The 14,685-nt window shown below is 37.4% G+C and overlaps 1 protein-coding gene across 3 annotated transcripts in view; it reads left to right on the top strand.

Moving 5' to 3' along the window:
* ACSM1 (acyl-CoA synthetase medium chain family member 1) overlaps positions 1–14,685 on the top strand; it is a 57,648-nt gene that overhangs the window by 23,513 nt on the left and 19,450 nt on the right. For all 3 annotated transcript variants that reach the window (XM_068968340.1, XM_068968339.1, XM_068968341.1), the window contains exon 3: positions 12,417–12,627. In XM_068968340.1, the coding sequence (XP_068824441.1) occupies positions 12,417–12,627 (211 nt within the window). The remainder of the gene's footprint in view (positions 1–12,416; positions 12,628–14,685) is intronic.

Below are 14,685 nucleotides of genomic sequence, written 5' to 3'. Positions count from 1 at the left end.
AGTTTTTCAAAAAACAGTTTTGTCACTTAAAGTTACTAAAATCAGTGGCAAGATTTTTAATCAAACTGAAATTTAATTTACAAAGTTCTATGTTTTGTAACTTTAGAGTTTTAATCTATCATGTTTTCAAAGATTTGTACAAGGCATTTAGCAAAGACCTTTCTGAGTTTATAAATTAAACCAAAGCAAAATCACTATTTTTTAAATTAATCTTTGTATGTTAGTTCCCCGTTTACTTATTTTGTGTGACTCAGGTAACTATTGGTTTCCTCAGTACATTTAGTTAATATTTCCTTAGTGGCAATCTAAGCACTTGTTTATCCCACAGTATAATTAAATAAGAATTGTAACCACCTTAAAGAAAACCCATTTAAAAATATCAATTGATATACCTTTATCTAAATTCCACCAAATTAAACTTTAGTTTTCCTAAGGATCCAATCAACAACTTTTGATCTTATGGGAGAGTTGTTATAGTTCGGGCTGAGGCAGAAAAGAAGGAGAGATGACGTCAACGGAAGTAGGTTACCTTTATTTAGGCAAGGAGGGGCGGCAGTCAGCCTAATGACCAGGCTGAGTACAAGAGGGATCAGGGAGGCTTCAAATTTAAAGGGAGGTTTATGGAAGCGATAAGAGATAAGTCAGGCGGGATGTTTTGGGTATTCTGTAGCTGAGATGGCATTTGTAGTTGGGCAGTGGGTGATAAGCCTTCTGGGCAGGGGGTGATAAGTCCCAGATAGATACAACCGGCCTGGAGCATCAGGGCAGTACCTAAATTTCAGGTTTTGTTTTCTCTGAAGTTAGATGATTCAGCAAGGGCCTTTGAGACTGTTGTTTTCTTTTCGAGGCCCAAAGACTCCTTCAAGAGTTTAGAAAGCTTTTGCTTTTTGTTCCCTGTTTGTTTTACCTACTTTTATATAAAGTGCTCTGAGATCCCCAGATTTGAGTAGAATTGAGGAAGTCAGGGCCTTTGACCTAACAGTCCAAATATAACTGTTGGTCAGATATCCCAGGTTAAATTTTTCTAACCCTTAAATACATAACTTTGAACTTTAAACATAACAGACTTGTTTGGCTTTTAATGTTGGGGATCAGTAGGCGGTCACTCTTGGCTCAATTAGGTAGTGTAGTAATATCAAATCTTGTTTAATCACATTAATGTTTATTTTATTTATCCCATTTTAAACAACCATCCAAAGAATTTTTTTTATTCGTTTGAAGTAACTACTTTAAAAAAATTTTTTACCTCATTTAAATAATAGTTAGATATTTTTCAAGTTTTTTGTTGATATTCTTCAGTTCAGTTCAGTCACTCAGTCATGCCCAATTCTTTGTGACCCCATGGGCTGCAGCACGATAGGCTTCTGTGTCCATCACCAACATCCAGAACTTAAACTCATGTCCATCGAGTGGGTGATGCCATCCAACCATCTTATCCTCTGTCATTCCCTTCTCCTGCCTTCAATCTTTCCCAGAATCAGGGTCTTTTCTAAGGAGTCAGTTCTTCGCATCAGGTAACCAAAGTATTGGAGCTTCAGCTTCAGCATCAGTCCTTCCAATGAATATTTAGGACTTACTTCCTTTAGGATTGACTGGTTTGATCTCATTGCAGTCCAAGGGACTCTCAAGAGTCTTCTCCAACACCACAGTTCAAAAGCATCAATTTTTCAGCACTCAGCTTTCTTTATAGTCCAACTCTTGGATCTATACATGACTACTGGGAAAACCGCAGCTTTGACTAGACAAACCTTTGTTGGCAAAGTAATGTCTCTGCTTTTTAATATGCTATCTAGATTGGTCATAGCTTTTCTTTCAAGGAGCAAGCATCTTTTAATTTCATGGCTGCAGTCGCCATCTGCAGTGATTTTGGAGCCCCAAAAAATAAAGTCTGTCATTGTTTGCATCGTTTCCCCATCTATTTGCCATGAAGTGATGGGACCAGATGCCATGATCTTAATTTTCTGAATGTTGAGCTATAAGCCAATTTTTTCACTCTTCTCTTTCACTTTCATCAAGAGGCTCTTTAGTTCTTCACTTTCTGCCATTAGGCTGGTGTCATCTGCATATCTGAGATTATTGACATTTCTCCTGGCAAACTTGTTTCCAGCTTGAGCTTCATCCAGCCTGGCATTTCTCATGATGTACTCTGCATATAAGCTAAATAAGCAAGGTGACAGTATACAGCCTTGATGTACTCCTTTCCCAATTTGGAACCAGTCCATTGTTCCACGTCCAGTTCGAACTGTTGCTTATTGACCTGCATACAGATTTCTCAAGAGGCAGGTCAGTTGGTCTGGTATTCCCATCTCTTTCAGTCTCTTTCATGTCACTACAGTTCACTCTGTCTTCCTGGACCTCCCTTTACAACTTAACAGACATCACTCAGAATCTGATCCATAGCCTAATCAACAACACAACCCAAACCACAACAAATTGACAGAACTTCAGTTCAGTTCAGTTGCTCAGTCATGTCTGACTCAGGCCTCCCTGTCCATCACCAACTCCCGGAGTTTACCCAAACTCATGTCCATTGAGTCAGTGATGCCATCCAACCATCTCATCCTCTGTCATCCCCTTTTCCTGCCCTCAATCTTTCCTGGCATCAGGATCTTTTCAAATGAGTCAGCTCTTCCCATCAGGTGGCCAAAGTATTGGAGTTTCAGCTTCAGCATCAGTCCTTCCGATGAACACTCAGGACTGATCTCCTTTAGGATGGGCTGGTTGGATTTCCTTGCAGTCCAAGGGACTCTGAAGAGTCTTCTCCAACACCACAGTTCAAAAGTACCAATTCTTCAGCAAAACTTGACTCAATTTTCAACACATTTTATTTACAAAAGTGTTGTTAGAAATCCAACATTTTATCGTTAGTATACTGTATTGGTATTTTCTTTATGGGGAGGGACATGGGAGGGGGGTTCAGGATTGGGAACACGTGCACACCCGTGGTGGATTCATGTTGATGTATGGCAAAACCAATACAATATTGTAAAGTAATAAGCCACCAATTAAAATAAATAAATTTAAATTTTTAAAAAATACAACATTTTAATGTAATTTTTTTTAGCTTAAGTCAGGCAACATAGGTCCATTAATGGAATATAGTCACATTCAGACCATTTATAACTGCTGACTATCCTTGGAAATTAAACCTTATATTACTATCTTTCTCTAGGGTCCTAGGATATTACACTCCAGTTGATTGCTGGAGCAGCCTCCCAGTCTATTCATGAGAGATCACATTTATGTCCAAAATCATGTATTCAGATAGAAAAGTAAACAGCATACACCTCTCCATCATTCCTGTTATGATAGTATGACTCTCCACATCATGTCTCAGGAGAGATGAATACAACATCTACAACACTGACTTGTGTTTGTTTGGGCAAAATCATGACAGGAGCAAATTCTTCCTACTAACTCCTGATGCAAAGACATGACTGAGTGACTAAGCACATTGCTCAAGAAATATACTCAAATATCTATTAACCACAAAGCTTAAGAAAGCAACAGCTGAATGTTATTGCCACATAATGTCTGGCTCTTTGTCCTATAATATCTCCCCAAATAAATTAAGAGTTGAAGAAATTTCTAAATTTCTTAATATACCATGGTCATGTTTGCCTAGTTGGTTTTTTGGGTGTTTTTTTTGTTTGTTTCTTTTTTTTCTTTTTTTTTTTGAGCCAATAAGTCTATGTTTTCTGGCTCTTGACTTTAATTCTGTGTGCAAGCCCCCATACAGCAAGGGAAGATAATTCTTTTTAAGAGAGGAAAAGGATTTATAGGGTTATAGCAAGAAAGAGTCCATGGCTTCAGCTGAGTCCTTGTGAAGAAAGAAGAGTCTGTCTTTTCCCTTTTGGACTCTCTTATCATTGCAGCATGTGAGAGCTCCCCTGTCTCGTCTCCTACCTGTGTGTATGCTAAATCACTTCAGTCATGTCCGATTCTTTGTAACCCTGTGGACTGTAGCTCACCAGGCTCCTCTGTCCAGAGATTCTCTGGGCAAGAATACTGGAGTAGGTTGCCATGCCCTCCTGCCGGGGTATCTTCTTGACCCAGGGATGGAACCTGCATCTCACGTCTCCTACATTGGCAGGTGGGTTCTTTACCACTAGTGCCACCTTGGAAGCCCAAAAGAGCTGGTTTCTTAACTCTATTTAATTGAAGTTCTGGGTTTGTTGTTGTTGTTGTTGTTGTTGTTGTTGTTTTTTAACAATACAAAGCCTTCATTCCTATATGGCAGCAATCATAGAACTAATGGTTACTGCCTTCTTGGGAGACACATGGCTCTCCAGTTTGCCCCAGAGGAATCTGGCAGACTTATCTCATTTATAATTTGTTTAGTTTCTATAGGCTCTGAGTTTACAACTTCTGGGATAAAAACATGATTGTCTCAGTTTATCCAAATATTACTGGTGTAATACATATTATTTCCAAATTAAATAATACAAAAAGTTTAACTTCCAAAACTTTAATCTTCTTTTATAAATTTGTTTAAAGTCTGTATATCAATCAATTTGTTAATGCATGTAAAATTGATACTCCATGACTGTGTCTCCAGTGTGACATATCACATCATATATTGATCATTTGATGAGTCTGTAAGGACCATACTCATTGCATACTTATTGTCAACAACAATTTACAAAAGTATAACATGGCACTTATGATTTTAAATTATACTTAAGCCACCTTCTTTGTGTATTAAATTACAATCAATCTGATATGTAACAATATTTAAAATAAAGTTTGCCATAATCTACCTACAGAAAATTTAATATCTGTGAAATTTTAAAAAATAAATTATGTTTTATATAAAGAAATAAGTCTAATCTTATATTTAGATATTATGTTGAAGTATAGATGACTTACAATACTATATTAGTTTCAGCTGTACAACATAGGTGATTTAACATTTTCATACATTACAAAATGATCTCCATGATAAGACTAGTTACAACCTGTCACAATACATAGCTATTACAATGTTATAGACTATATTCTCTATGCGGCACATTTCATCCCTGTGACTCATTTATCTTATAGTTAGAAGTTTGTGCCTCTTAATCCCCTTCAAGTATTTCATTCGTCCCCACCCCTACTGGCAACTATCTGTTTTCTTCATCAGTGAGTTTTTTTATGTTTGTTATTTTTTTGCCATTTACTTGTTGTTGTTTTTTATTTAAGATTTCACAAGTAAGAGAAACCATATGGTATTTACATTCTTTGACTATGGTAAGATACCCTAGACATCTATTTGTCAAAATGTCAAGATTTTATTATTTTTATCAGTTCAGTTCAGCTGCTCAGTCGTCTCCAACTCTTTGCGACCCCATGAATCGCAGCACGCCAGGCCTCCCTGTCCATCACCAACCCCCGGAGTTCACTCAGACTCATGTCCATCGAGTCAGTGATGCCATCCAGCCATCTCATCCTCTGTCGTCCCCTTCTCCTCCTGCCCCCAATCCCTCCCAGCATCGGAGTCTTTTCCAATGAGTCAACACTTCGCATGAGGTGGCCAAAGTACTGGAGTTTCAGCTTTAGCATCATTCCCTCCAGAGAAATCCCAGGGTTGATCTCCTTCAGAATGGACTGGTTGGATCTCCTTGCAGTCCAAGGGACCCTCAAGAGTCTTCTCCAACACCACAGTTCAAAAGCATCAATTATCCTGCGCTCAGCCTTCTTCACAGTCCAACTCCAACATCCATACATGACCACAGGAAAAACCATAGCCTTGACTAGACGGACCTTAGTCAGCAAAGTAATGTCCCTGCTTTTGAATATGCTATCTAGTTTGGTCATAAATTCTCTTCCAAGGAGTAAGTGTCTTTTAATTTCATGGCTGCAGTCACCATCTGCAGTGATTTTGGAGCCCCAAAAAATAAAGTCTGACACTGTTTCCACTGTTTCCCCATCTATTTCCCATGAAGTGATGGGACCGGATGCCATGATCTTCATTTTCTGAATGTTGAGCTTTAAGCCAACTTTTTCACTCTCCTCTTTCACTTTCATCAAGAGGCTTTTTAGCTCCTCTTCACTTTCTGCCATAAGGGTGGTGTCATCTGCATATCTGAGGTTATTGATATTTCTCCCGCCAATCTTGATTCCAGCTTGTGTTTCTTCCAGTCCAGCATTTCTCATGATGTACTCTGCATAGAAGTTAAATAAGCAGGGTGACAATATACAGCCTTGACATACTCCTTTTCCTATTTGGAACAAGTCTGTTGTTCCATGTCCAGTTCTAACTGTTGCTTCCTGACCTGCATACAGATTTCTCAAGAGGCAGGTCAGGTGGTCTGGTATTCCCATCTCTTTCAGAATTTTCCACAGTTTCTTGTGATCCACACAGTCAAAGGCTTTGGCATAGTCAATAAAGCAGAAATAGATGTTTCTCTGGAATTCTCTTGCTTTTTCCACGATCCAACGGATGTTGGCAATTTGATCTCTGGTTCCTCTGCCTTTTCTAAAACTAGCTTGAACATCAGGAAGTTCACGGTTCACGTATTGCTGGAGCCTGGCTTGGAGAATTTTGAGCATTACTTCACTAGCATGTGAGATGAGTGCAATTGTGCGGTAGTTTGAGCATTCTTTGGCATTGCCTTTCTTTGGGATTGGAATGAAAATTGACCTTTTCCAGCCCTGTGGCCACTGCTGAGTTTTCCAAACTTGCTGGCATATTGAGTGCAGCACTTTCACAGCATCATCTTTCAGGATTTGAAATAGCTCCACTGGAATTCCATCACCTCCACTAGCTTTGTTTGTAGTGATGCTTTCTAAGGCCCACTTGACTTCACATTCCAGGATGTCTGGCTCTAGATGAGTGATCACATCATCATGATTATCTTGGTTGTGAAGATCTTTTTTGTGCAGTTCTTCCCTGTATTCTTGCCACCTCTTCTTAATATTTTCTGCCTCTGTTAGGTCCATACCATTTCTGTCCTTTATCGAGCCCATCTTTGCATGAAATGTTCCCTTGGTATCCCTAATTTTCTTGAAGAGATCTCTAGTCTTTCCCATTCTGTTGCTTTCCTTGATTTCTTTGCATTGATCACTGAAGAAGGCTTTCTTATCTCTTCTTGCTATTCTTTGGAACTCTGCAAGTATTCCATGTGTGAGTGTGTGTGTGTGTGTGTGTGTATCCCAGAATAACAGGCAAGTTTGGCCTTGTAGTACAAAATGAAGCTAGACAAAGTTAAACAGAATTTTGTTAGGAAAACATGCTACAATCGAGCAAGCACTGTTTTCAAAACAACCCAAAAGACTATTCTACACGTGGACATCACCAGATGGCCAATACCAAAATCAGAATGATTATATTCTTTGCATCCAAAGATGGAGAAACTCTATACAGTCAGTAAAAACAAGACCTGGAGCTGACTGTGGCACAGACCATGGCTCTTTATTTCAAAATTCAGGCTTAAATTGAAGAAAGTATTGAAAACCATTAGGCCATTTAGGTATGACCTAAGTCAAATCCCTTAGGATTACACAGTGGTGGTGATGAATAGAATCAAGGAATTAGATATGGTAGACAGAGGGCTTGAAGAGCTATGGATGGAGGTTTGCAACATTGTATAGAGGCCGTCACAAAACCATCCCAAAGAAAAAGAAATGCAAGAAAGCAAAGTGGTAGTCCAAGGAAGCCTTACAAGTAGCTGAGAAGAGAAGTGACAGGCAAAGCAGAAAGGGAAAGATATACCCAACTGAAAGTAGAGTTCCAGAGAATAACATGGAGAGATAAGAAGGTCTTCTTGGATGAACAATGCCAATAATTAAAGGAAAATAATAGAATGGGAAAGACTAGAGATCTATTTCTTCAAGAAAATTGGAGATATGAAGGAAACATTTCATGCAAGGATAGACATGATAAAGGAGAGAAACAGTATGGACCTAACAGAAGCATAAAAGATTAAGAAGAGGTGGCAAAAATACACAGAAGAACTATACAAAAAAGATCTTAATGACCTGGATAACCATGATGGTTGTGGTCACTCAACTAGAGCCAGATATCCTGGAGTGTAAAGTCAACTATGCTTTAGGAAGCATTACTTTGAACACAGCTAGTGGAGGTGATGGAATTTTAACCTTCTGCCTAGCTTTACAAATGGTTTCTGCTCTTGGTGACCTAATGTAAGAAACTTCCTATGGCCTCAGCAGCACACTCCCCTCTGGTCACTAGAGTTATATGTTGTGTGGTTTCCCCCTCTGTGGGCCATGTGGGCTCTTCTGTTAAGACATGGCAAACTACTGTAGGTATGCTGGTAGGCAAGGTTGGCCCCTAGACTTGTTGGCTGACATTGCCTGTAACATGTAACATTGCCTGTAACATGTGACATTACCTGTTGGCTGACATTGCCTGTAACATGTGGCTGACATTGCCAGCTGGTGGGCAAAGCTGGTTCCTGGTGTTGTTAGCCATGTGACCTAATATGTTCCAGGGCTGATCTTGGCACACTGGTGGGTCAACTTGGATCCTGGGATAGCTTCAAGTGCCCAACAGGGAGTACCTGGAGTTGGTGTTGGCCTACTGTTGACTGTGGTCATCTTTAGATTTAATTTAACCCTGGAATTCCTCTTTATTCTTTATTTATATTCCAGAACTTTATTTAATTTATTCATTCAATACATTTGCTTTATACCAGATGCTCTTCTAAGTGCTTTGATAAAGAATTTAACTTATCACTATTTTTTGTTGTTTTATTGAGATAAGATTGAAATATAATAATCACTGTCTTCTTTAAAAAAACAAAAAGCAGCAGTTTTTCAAGTCAAAATCTTAACACACTAATATGCATAGCAAAATATTTTGATACAAACTCTGGAATTTTCATTGTAAGAAAGCTTTTGGTAATGTATTTAACTTTTAAAATAGATGTGAGGTTATAAATATTAATATTAATGTCTTATAAGTATTATAATAATGTACACTTTTTATTCCTAGTTATTTTAAATATTTTTATGTTTTTTTTTTCCTTGACAAGTCTTCCTAAGAATCTACCAATTTTATTAATCTTTTCAAAGCCAGGTTTTGTTTTACTGGTATTCTGTATTGTGTATTTCCTTTCCATTGATACTTACACTTGTCTTTACTATTTCCTTTCATGTACATTCCCTTGATTTAATTTTCTATTCCTTTTTTAAATTTTTTAGCTTATTGAATTGGAAGATTATGTCCTTACCTTTCAGCTTTCCTCTTTTCTAATATATACATTAAAAATATAAATTTCCCACTAATCACACTCTTTTGGGGTACATTATACAAATTTTGATATGGCATATTTCATTACCATTAGGTCAGACTATTTTTATTTGCCTTTTTAGTGGCTAGTTTCCTGATAGTTGAGATGAGCTACTCCTCTTGGTAATGATTTTTAGCTTAATTCCATTGTGGTCAAACCACATACTCAAACTTTTGAAATTTCTGGTTGTTAGTCAACATTCCAAAGGCAATGGAAGAAAATGTAAACTATATCATTGTTGGGGAAATGTATTATCTATATGAATTAGGATTCAAATTCTATGAAATCTATCACAGTCTATCATTAATTTATAGAAATTCTACTTTTATTTTATTCTAATTAAAACTGAGGCAAGCCTTTTTATAGTCAGTAAACTCATGTGTTTTAACATTCAGAAAGAATCATATCATTCATCAATCACATGAGTAATTGGTCTACTTTTCCAATTTTCTTATTCAAATTACATTCTAGTTAGAGATTAACAAGGAGTAAGTTTTTATTTATTTAAATCAACTCTTTTAATCTATTATTTGCCTATAATATAATTCAAACATTTTAAATGAGATTTTAATAAGTTTTAGAACATTTCTATCACCACCATTTCCTTTTGTCCTTTTCTAATCAATACCCACCTGCCTCTACCTGGAGCCCCAGGTAGCCACTGATTTGCGATCACTTGGAGAAGGCAATGGCACCCCACTCCAGTACTCTTGCCCGGAAAATCCCACGGAAAGCCTGGTGGGCTGCAGTCCATGGGGTCGCGAAGAGTTGGACACGACTGAGCGACTTCACTTTCACTTGTCACTTTCATGTATTGGAGAAGGAAATGGCAACCCACTCCAGTGTTCTTGCCTGGAGAACCCCAGGGACGGAGGAGCCTGGTAGGCTGCCATCTATGGGGTCACACAGAGTCGGGCACGACTGAAGTGACTTAGCAGCAGCAGCAGCAAATATAAATGACTAGTTGTGCATTCTCTGTGTAATGGGAACAGAGTATGTAACATTTCTGTAAGATTTTATAAAATAATAGAAATTCTGGGGTATCAAAGTGAAAACAATAGTTGCTTTAGTTCAGACAGAAATTCAGACTAAATTCTAGCAACTTGAAGATCTTGATTAAGCAGTTGTGGGGTTTTGCGCTCAGAATTAATGTGATAATATGATATTAAGATTAGCATGTTATCAAGAAGATAAAACACAGCCTTTAAACTTTATATGAGATTTAAAGCTTTATGCAGTAAGATTTGAAGCCAAGGGAAATTGAGAAATCGATTTTTAAGAAACCTACTAACTCAGCAATAAAAATTAACGAAGAAGAAATACACAAAGCAATATAGATGAATCTGAAAAACACATGGGGTGTGTGCATATATATATATATATATATATACACATATAAATTTGTATAGGTATGTGTGTATGCATGTATGTATATAAATCTTATATCAAATGAGCCACACTCTATTGTTCCAAGTATATGAGCCAAAGCTGATATGATCAGGTTTGCACTTATGTGGGAAGAATTGCTGGAAGATTATACATCAAGCAGTTTTCAGTGTTGACATTCAGGAACTGAAATTGTGATGAGGAATTTGAAGAAATTTTTCTGTTAGTAAAATTATGTGTTGCCTGAACTTCTACTCTGAACATGTTTTCTTTGAGGAATTTTAAAAAACTTAAAAAATCATTTTACTTAGGTTAAATTTAAGATTTTACTTAAACAAGAAAATGAAAATTATCCATAAACACTTAAATCCATTCATTTACATGTGCAGATGGATGTCTTGTACACCATTGTATCATGTTGGTTTAAGAATAGTGCCCAAGAAACAATAAGAACTTAGCAGATATATAGTAAATGAATGAATGGATGGATGGATACTATTATAGAACTTTAGACTCAATGTAAATATGATTTTACTTCTCTAAATTGATATTGTATTGTATGATTTTTACTGCAGAAACATTCTGAAAGCAATTTGATTGGTTTTATCATATGCCATTACATAGAAATAACAATTTTGTCAACAGTATTCAGTTGAATTCTGGTTTTTTATCCAGTTTACCAACCTAGATCTTTTGACTAGGGCACTTCATTCATTACATTTAAAATAATTATAGATAAAGATGAATTAGTTGATTTTTTGTAGTGATATGTTTTGATTTTCATTTCCTTTTGTATATATTCTGTAGATAATTTATTTCTGGTTACCATAGAGATTGTATATAACATTCTAAATTATAACAATTTATTTTAAACTAATAGCAACTTAACTTCATTCACATCCAAAACCCTACTCTTTTCCAGTTTCCTTGCACTTTCCCATATTATGTTACTGATTTCACAAAAGACATCTTTACATATTGTGTACCCATTAACATAATTTATAATTATTGTTTATGCTTTTGTGTTTTATATATGGTAAAAAATAAAAAGTGATGCTATGAATCAAAATTATAACAATACTTCTTTTATATTTGTCTGTATATCTATTTCTATTAAACAATTTTATATTTTTGTACTTAAGTTACTCTCTAAAGTTCTTCCATCTCAACTCAAATTCCTCTTAGCATTTCTTATAGGGAAAATCTAGGGCTAATGAAGTTAAGGGTTAGTTGGATGGCCTCATCAATTCAATGGACATGAACTTGAGCAAACTCTAGGAGATAGTGAAGGACAGGGAGGCCTGACACCCTGCAGTCCATGGGGTCACAAAGAGTTGGACATAACTTAGTGATTAAACAACAACAACAAATTTTATTGAGCACATACTATGAGCCAGGCACTTTTCCTTTTAAAATAATTAATTTAAACTTTACTATATTCTGGGTAGTATCATTCTACCCTTTCCACAGAAGAGAAAACTGAGGCACAGAAAGTAACCTACTGTTCATGTGGAACAAAGGCAGACACATGGGAGAAAAATTTTAAGTCTTCAATAGGTGACATGAAGGTTATTCATGGGTTTATGTGATTTAAGAGGAGAAGGTTACAGTAGACCAGGAGTTGGCTGGATCACACGTCCCCCCAACTTCTCCTGGCTCTATAAATGTTTTAACATGGGATCTCAGACCTTGAGCTACACTCACACGGGAATATGACTATGGTAGTGGATTGACCAAATTAGTGTCCCTTTCCTTTGAAGCAGGAACTAACATGTGGTATATGATCTTAACCAGGAGGGCAAGAGAAGTCCAAATCCAGCCCTGTGGTGGGTGAATGATCAAGGGGATGAAGTGAAGTGGAGCTTCAGAGAGATGACAGACTTAACCTGTCGCACAGCCAACGTCTTCACACAGACCTGCGGCCTTCAAACGGGAGACCGTCTAGCCTTGATTTTGCCTCGAGTGCCTGAGTGGTGGCTTGTGTCTGTGGGCTGCATCCGAACAGGTTAGTGACCCAAAGAGACCTTAGGATAGGCCTAAAGCTAATGGGTCCTGAAATATTAGGTGCTTCCTCTTCCCCTAACTTTTTTCTTTTTAATAGTCTTTCCTTCTGTCAAATTCCTTTAAATACTAGTTTAATCCTTCTCATTCACTGTTTCCCTTATACTCACACTTTATCAAGCACAATGTCATAATTCTCCCTTCCTCTCTCTCTCTCTCTCACACACATACACACACACTTTCTTTTACACAGTCTCAGACATTCTTACCTCCTTATAAGATTCATCAGTTATTAACACTTTGCCTTATTGGATCCCCTCTCTCCCAGGGAGTCATTAAAGAATCAGTTGCAGATACTGTGACACCCACAAACACGAGATAAATACTGAAATATGTATCTGCTAAGATTCGAGACATTTCTTTCACATAACCACACAAGAAGTCTCACTCTGATTCAATATAGTTACCTGATGTACATCCAGAGTCAAAATTCCTCCGTTATCCCAATAATGTCCTTTATAGGATTATTTTTGTGCTTCAATCAAAAACCCAGGATTTCTCCTGGAAGTCCAATGGTTAAGACCCCATGTTTCCAATGCAGGGGTCATGGCTTCAAGGAACCAAGATCCCATGAGCCACACTGCACAGCCAACTGTTTTTTTTTTTTTTTAGACAACTGTATAAAATCCAATTGAGGGTCATGTGTTGCATTTAGTTTTTGTTTCTCCGCAGCCTTCTTTAATATAGGATGTTTCTCTACATACTATATTGTCTATGTGACAATGCAATGACAGTTTGAAGTGCCTAAGCCAGATTGTTGCAGAATATCCCTCAGATTTTGTATTTCTGTTTCCTTCTTTATGATTATATTCAGGATGAACATTCTTAGCACAAATACTAGAAGGACTTGTGTCTTTCTTGGTGCACCACATTGGGGATAGATACAGTTGGTTTGTCCTAACATCAATGACATTGTTTTATTACTTTAGAAAGGTAGCATCCACCTTTGTAAAGGTGCATTTTCCCTTTGTAGTTAGTAAGTAATCTGTCATGTAATATTATGGGACTATCCTTTCCCCAACTGTCTTTCAGTTTATGCTTTGAAAATTCATTGATGAGTTTTGACTGAATTAAATATTTTAATGGTGGTTTTATATTAGGTATTTCTATTTACATCATACCCTTTACACTTATTAGCCAACACTCTTCTGTAGAGATTTTCCTTTCCCTTTAATGCTTGTCTATGCATTGACCTATATAATTAGTATGAGACTCATGGATTCTTTTTTGAATCAACTTCAGTTCTGTCATGCATGCTCATACAGTATGTCATGCTCTTGTTCATATATTCTCTCTCGTATTTCCTCACAAATAGTTGTTTAATCCATCAAAATCAAGAATTAACAGCAATGGCTGAGTAAGTCTGGAGATGCCATGCCATCTGTATCGTTAAGAGATGTTCCACGATTTATATCTGATCCTGTTCACACTGTCCACACTGTTCCATGAACCTAGGGTAGGCAAGGCACGAGCTGAGGCTGGAAGGAGACTCGAGGAGCCATAGGAACTGCAGACACATTTATTCTTTCCTGGCTGACGCAGCAGCCATAGCATAGCCTAACACAACACAATCTCTCTCCTGCCTGGCACAGCAGCTGTAGCAGCAGACATGTATTTTCTCTCCTCTCATGGCTGACCCAGCTGGACACAGCTGTGATCCAGCAGTAATGCTACTGCTTTTTAGGTGGAACTCCTATCTGCATACAGCACTGAACCCCTGACCAAGAGGGTACCTTGTGACGCACATGCGCCACGCTATAAATGATCTCAGCTGCTGCACAGTCATTATTTACAAAACATGGGGCGAGAGAGCCTGAACACACCGTCTTGGCTAATTTGTTCTCTCCCCACACACGAGAAATCCAAGACATGAGTTGAGACCTCTGGGATAAAAAGAATTAAAGAAGATTAGAAGTAAAGGATGAAAGTTCTAAGAGGCATAGTAGATGAAAATACTGAAGAGTCAGGAGTAGCCTAGATGAAGAATTGTCCTTTTGAAATA

This window comes from Capricornis sumatraensis, chromosome 3, assembly GCF_032405125.1.
Source record: "Capricornis sumatraensis isolate serow.1 chromosome 3, serow.2, whole genome shotgun sequence".
In the NCBI taxonomy this organism is placed as follows: Eukaryota; Metazoa; Chordata; class Mammalia; order Artiodactyla; family Bovidae; genus Capricornis; species Capricornis sumatraensis.
This window is presented reverse-complemented; position numbering and strand designations above follow the sequence as displayed.